Here is a 6629-nt window from a genome sequence, read left to right on the forward strand (position 1 = left end):
ACATGCCAGGACATCTTGTTTAACATTTGTCAAAAACATTTGTTTTTCCAAAATCCAACCAATCATAATATATCAAACCTAACAATCTCCCCCTTTGGCAAATTTTGGCTAAAACAATCTTTGCATAGACCAACAGGTATGAGGGTTAGAAACATGGATTTAAATCAATAAGAAAACACTTGAAATCCTTTTTGACATGAACACCAGAGGCAGGCGTAGTGAAGCCTCATATTGTCTTACACGAAAGCCCTAAGAGGAAAAAATAAATTTCCTTTTAGACAGGATGTCATGACATTATTCCTGACATCATTAACATTAGTAACCCCTTAGTAATCAACACAACCAAAACAAATGTGCCCCCTGAGTATCAGAACCAGGGGTTGAGTTACCCCAAGGGTTACTCCCCCTACATACATGCACATGCTCCCCCTCAAGGAGCAAGAGGGATAATTACTAAAAAGGCAAAACACACATACAAAATATCACCACACGATACCTACTCCCCATTTTTAGCCATAAAGTTGACAAAAACCACACTTACCAAAACAACAATGTTAGTAGCACACAATCAAGAGGGTTTACAAACCAAACATAACCAAGAGCACTTTTAAAGTTCACAAAAAATATTCAGGGCACAACCCATAAAAGATACAGAATAATAACCAGCACACAAAAGAACTAGAGATCTTCAATCCTCATCACTACTGGTAGCATCTTCATAATCACTTGCATCATACCCATCTTCATTTTCCTCTTCTTCATTTGTTCCATCACCTCTCAAACCCCCTTCTTCTTCAGACAGGGCCTTTATCAACATTTTAATCTTGCTTTTCCTTTCAGTACACCTTTTTATAGTTTCACCGAAGGTCTTGTAGGTGTCTTTTAGCTTAGCAAGGATGCCTGTTCTGTTAGTAGGCCTGAAAGGTGTCTGTCAAGATGTCATGACAATGTCTGGGACATGTTTCCCAGTGAACAACCTATAATGCAATGAGAGAGGAGGTCCCTTTTGCATGTTATGTTAGAGTTGATTAAGATACTAGGGTGTTGACTTAGGATAACCCCACATATCAAGGATGAAAAAGCTATTGGCATCTTCACAGCATAAGAAGCAACTTGCTTCATAGTTTGATAAAAAACATAAGAACCAAAATCAAAATTTGACTTGGTCCCAACAATATAGATAAACTTACCTAGTCATGTAGAATTATTAGAAGTGTGATTGGTTGGAACCTAATTAGCAACTCCAATTTTGTGGAGAACAACATACTTGACACTCAAGGGACTAGCAAACAGTTTCCCTTTCCTTGGTCATTCCTTCACTTGCTTAGCAGTTATCTTTTTGTAGATGACACTGTTAGAGACTTCAATTTCAGCTTGTTCTTCTTCATTTCTGCCCAAGAACCTGTTGATTATTTCAGGAGAAAAATCCACACATCTTTCTTTGACATACACTTTTCTAAACTCCGTGCTCCTCTTGTCACATTCCTTGGAGAAGTTCACAATAAATTCTATTACATGCATACCATAGCACTTGCCAAAACCTGTTACCGTTTTCATTAATCCATCCTTTTGAATCAGACTCATCACCTCTTTACATTCAAAATCATTTTTCCCCAATTCCATTTCCAGTGCTAATCTTCTTTGATAAACAAATTTCCATTTTTCAACATTCTCCACAGAGTGAAATGAAATGTTGTCAATTGGAACTTCAAGAATATTAGTTGGTATCTTCTTCCCAGGGGCCTGCTTTCTGGAAGTAGAGATGGGTCCTGAACATTGTGTTAGACATCATGGTCAGATTCACTAGACTTAGGAGGAACTTCCTTCCTTTTCAGGGATTTATTTTTAGACATAGGAGTAACCATATTTCCCCATATTTTTGTGGGACCAACACTAGCTACTTTCCTGGAAAATTTAGAGGGTATGCTGGAGGATTCAATAACTTGACCTTTCTTGTTCTTCAACCTTTTAGAAATCCCAGGAGCCAGTCTTCGACCGATGGGAACATCATCAGAGTCTAGTTCCACAATATTTACTATGTTAGTGGGTTGATCATTTTTTTCAATAGGGATTTTGTCTTTGTCATTCAGATCACCAATCATTTCTTCAAACCTTTCTTTGTCTTTCAATTTCTCAGGAGACAAAGTAGGTACATTCACATCAGATTTATCCATGGGGTTCTCAATATTTTTATCAGGTTGGGCCAAGGATGTGGAGACATCCGTCACAACATTAGTCTTGGGGTCAATAGCCAACACTTGAGAGATAAAAACACGAATGTTCTTATCTATATCGTCTCTGTCAGCAACGATCATGCTGGATTTACTCAAGGTAGTTACAGATCTTGGTCTATTATTGGTTCCATATGTTTCAACATCTTCTATAACATTTGTCACACCGGGACAATCTTTAGACACGTCAACATTAGGTTCAATGCTGATGGGATTGAGATACAAACTAGTCATAGACTGGGGTTTCTTCACTACAGTATGGGGTTCATGAGCATTCATATTTATAGCAGTCATGGTGGAAGTAGAAGAGGTACTTACTTTAGAAGGCTTGCCTTTCCTTGAAGAAAAAGTCCTAGCCTTTCTCATAGGAGTTGCATGGACAAAAATGATTGAGAGGGGAACAACATCAGTAATAACATCAGAGAGATCTATCTCAGTACCAATGTTTTTAGGGTTTGCTTGCTCTTTAAAGTATTTTCTCAGAGTGGATATAGAAGGTTGAGACATTTTGGAGGTTTTAGGTATGAACTGTAGAGAGAAGATGGAGGGATGAAAGTGTCTGAGAGAAAGGTTGAGAGAGAAAGAATGCAGGAGGTAACATGAGAGTGAGTAGGGTGCAGCGTTGAAAAAATAAGGAAAAGTTATAATGATAATCCTTGAGGTTTGTGCATAATTAAGTGGAGGGAAGAGAAAATTTGATTTCCATATCTCCACTTCAGTAATTGCTATAATTCTTCAAGCATGCAAATGCCTAATTTGCCCCTTAATTTTTCAAACTGATTTGCATCTAAAGCTTTAGTAAAAATATATGTCAGTTGCTTCTCAATAGTTACATGCTCAAGAGTAACAATTTTGTCTTCCACCAGATCCTTAATGAAGTGATGGCGAATATCAATATGCTTAGTTCTGTTGTGCAAAATAGGGTCTTGGAAATGTTAATTGCACTTAGGTTGTCAAAGTACAATGTCATGACATCTTGCTGGACATTGTATTCTTCTAGCATTTGTTTCATCCAAATTAATTAAGAGCAACTACTTCCTGCTGCAATATATTCAGCCTCAGTTGTAGATAAGGACACATTATTTTGCTTCTTACTAAACCAAGATATAAGATTATTTCCCAAGAAGAAACATCCTCCATAAGTGTTTTTTCTATCATTAACACTGCCTGCCCAATATGCATCATAGTATCCTGTAAGCAAGGAGTTTGCATTGTGAGAATAGAACATTCCATATTCATTAGTTCGACTGATAGACTTCAGAATCCTTTTTACTTGAGTAATATGACTCATTTTGGGTTCAGATTGATATCTAGCACAAACTCTGACAGCAAATGTAATGTCAGGTCTGCTATCTATAAGATAAAGCAAACTACCAATCATACTCCTGTATAGACTTTGATCCATATTTACACCTTTTTCATCTTTAGTCACTTTCAAATGAGTTGGTGCAGGTATACTTTTATGACTAGCATTTTCCATCCCAAACTTCTTAAATATATTCTTTGCATATTTGCTTTGAGAAATGAAGATAGTGTCATCCATTTGTTTGACTTAGAACCCAAGAAAGTATGTCAGTTCACCAATAAGACTCCTTTGAAACTCAGATTGCATCTACCTAACAAAATATTGTACCATCTGGTTCGACATCCCTCCAAACACAATGTCATCAACATATATTTGAGCTATCATGAGTTTACCATGCTCTTGTTTAATAAATAGTGTCTTGTCTGTTCCTCCTTTCATGTATCCATTGTTAACAAGGTACTCAGTGAGCCTTTCATACCAAGCCCTAGGTGTTTGCTTTAATCCATAAAGAGTTTTCCTTAGTTTGTAGACATGATCTGGAAAGTTTGGATCTACGAACCCCTTGGGTTGTTCAACATAGACTTCTTCATTCAAGTACCCATTTAAGAAGGCATTTTTCACATCCATTTGAAATAGTTTAAATTTAAGTAAACAAGCCACTCCTAACAGTAGTCTTATTGACTCAAGGCGAGCAACATGGGAAAATGTTTCATCAAAATCAATCCCTTCAATTTGAGTGTATCCTTTAGCAACAAGTATGGCCTTGTTTCTAGTTACAATCCCTTTTTTAATCAGATTTGTTCTTGTAGATCCACTTTGTGCCAATAACATTCATTCCTTTAGGCCTAGGAACTAAGTCCCGTACTTCATTTCTTATAAACTGACCTAATTTCTCTTGCATAACATTGATCCAAAATTCATCAGTCAAGGCTTACTTCACATTTTTTGGTTCAAACCTAGAAAGAAAGCAAGCATTTGAGATCACATATCTAAATCTAGTGGTGACCCCTTCATTAAGGTTTCCAATAATGAGATCTGTTGGATGATCTTTCTGAATTCTGATGGAGAGACCTTTGTTGATTAGGGGGTTGTCTATTTCAATGCCTCTTGATTCACTTTCTGACTCAATAACTTCCTCATTTTCATGTGTGTTAATCTGCTAAGATGATGTCCCAACATCTTCCTTAGTATCAGTCCTTTTTTTCTGAGATATTGTCATCCACTACAACATTGATGGATTCCATCATGACTTTGGTTATGAAATTAAAAACTCTATAGGACATGCTATTTGTGGAGTATCCCAGAAATATACCTTCATCACTCTTAGGATCCATCTTTCGTCTTTGTTCATGGTCGGCTAGGATGTAACATTTTCTTCCAAAAACATGAAAGTATTTAATAGTGGGCTTCTTTCCTTTCCACAATTTATAAAGAGTAGGTGAGGTATCGGTTCTTAGAGTGACTTCATTATGAATATATCAAGCAGTATTCATTGCATTAGCCTATAAATGGTAGGGTAGATACTTGGCATGAAGCATGACTCTAGCTGACTCTTGTAGAGTTATGTTCTCGCGTTCAACAACGATGTTTTACTGAGGGGTGATAGGAGAGAAGAACTCATGACCAATACCTTCAGAGGAGCAAAATTCAGCAAATCTGCTATTTTCAAATTCCTTCCCATGGTCACTTAAAATCAAGATAATTCCATTTCCTTCTCTCTCTAAGTCTTTTAACATAGATCTTTGAACACCTCAAAGACATTTGATTTTTCTTTAATGAAGTTCACCCATGTGAATCTTGAAAAATCATCAACAACTACATAGGTTTACGTTTTCCCTCAAAGGCTCTCAACCTGCATAGGCCCCATTAAGTCCATATGAAGAAGTTTCAAAACTTTTGTAGTCGTCTGATGTTGTAACTTTGGATGTGACATCTTGGTTTGCTTCCCAATTTGACACTCACCACAGATTTTACCTTTTTCAATCTTGAGTCTTGGAATACCTCTTATGGCTTCTTTTGACATAATCTTTTTCATGCCCTTCAAATGTAGATGTCCAAGTTTGTGGTGACACGGGTTAACTTTATCTTCTTTGGATATCACACATGTGGAAGTGTAGTTTGTTTATTTAGATGACCACAAGTAACAATTGTCCTTAGATCTGACTCCCCTCATTAGAACTTCATTTTTCTCATTAGTGACTAGACATTCTTATTTTGTGAAGTTAATTTTAAGACCCTCATCACACAGTTGACTGATACTAATCAAATTAGTAGTCAGACCTTTTACCAATAGGACATTATCGAGACTTGGGAGTCCTGTATAGGCTAGTCTTCTAACCACTTTAATTTCACCTTTAGCCCCATCTCCAAACGTGACATAGTCGGTTGAGTATGACTTGATGTTTTCAAGGAACTTCTTGACACCTGTCATGTGTCTGGAACATCCACTATCAAAATACCAGTCTTCTCGAGCTGAGGCTCTAAGAGAGGTGTGAGCTATAAGGCTGGTGTTGACAGGCTTGGGTATCCACTCTTTCTTTTGACTAGCTCTGGGTTGTGTTGGATACCTCAGATAGCCATACAATTTGAAACAGAAGGGCTTTATATGACCATATTTTCCACAGTAATGACATCTCCAGTGAAATAACTTGCCTTTAGTTTGGGAGTTTTTATGACTGGCATGATGTTGAGCCAGAGGTTTAGACATTATAGCTTTAGACCCCGTCTTTGGAGGAACAAAGTTGGTCATAGAGCTTTCTCCTTGGTTGTGCAGAGATTGATGTTTAAAGCCAATCCCTCTCAGATCTCCAGCTGCTTTTCCAATTTGTAAAACTTCATCTAACACATTAGATCCCTTGTTTATAATTCTTACAATCTTTGTCATGTTGTTAAGTTTGGAAGTCAATAATATCACCTTATTTTGGAGGTCATAGATGGTGAATTGAAATCCTACTTTTTTAGCCTGCATTCAAGATATACTTTTCTTTTGTTTTTCTCCCAGTTGGCACACTTCTTCACTTTTGATGCAGAGTTGTCTGTAGGATGTAGTCATTTCCTCATATGATAATTCATCACCACATGAATCTTCATCA

General features: G+C 37.0%; 2 protein-coding genes across 2 annotated transcripts; both read right to left on the reverse strand.

The window, feature by feature from the left end:
- Window positions 1-1308: 1308 nt before the first annotated feature.
- On the reverse strand, window positions 1309-2738 carry LOC127104541 (uncharacterized). The gene is made up of 2 exons (XM_051041727.1): window positions 1889-2738; window positions 1309-1769 (listed from the first exon to the last, which is right to left on the reverse strand). Exons 1-2 carry the CDS (start codon window positions 2736-2738, stop codon window positions 1309-1311), a joined length of 1311 nt encoding a protein of 436 aa, XP_050897684.1.
- Window positions 2739-3252: 514 nt separating this feature from the next.
- Window positions 3253-3774, reverse strand: LOC127104542 (secreted RxLR effector protein 161-like). Its single transcript, XM_051041728.1, has one exon. It carries the CDS (start codon window positions 3772-3774, stop codon window positions 3253-3255), a length of 522 nt encoding a protein of 173 aa, XP_050897685.1.
- Window positions 3775-6629: the final 2855 nt, after the last annotated feature.

The sequence above is a fragment of the Lathyrus oleraceus genome, chromosome 7, assembly GCF_024323335.1.
Source record: "Lathyrus oleraceus cultivar Zhongwan6 chromosome 7, CAAS_Psat_ZW6_1.0, whole genome shotgun sequence".
Lineage (NCBI taxonomy): Eukaryota > Viridiplantae > Streptophyta > Magnoliopsida > Fabales > Fabaceae > Lathyrus > Lathyrus oleraceus.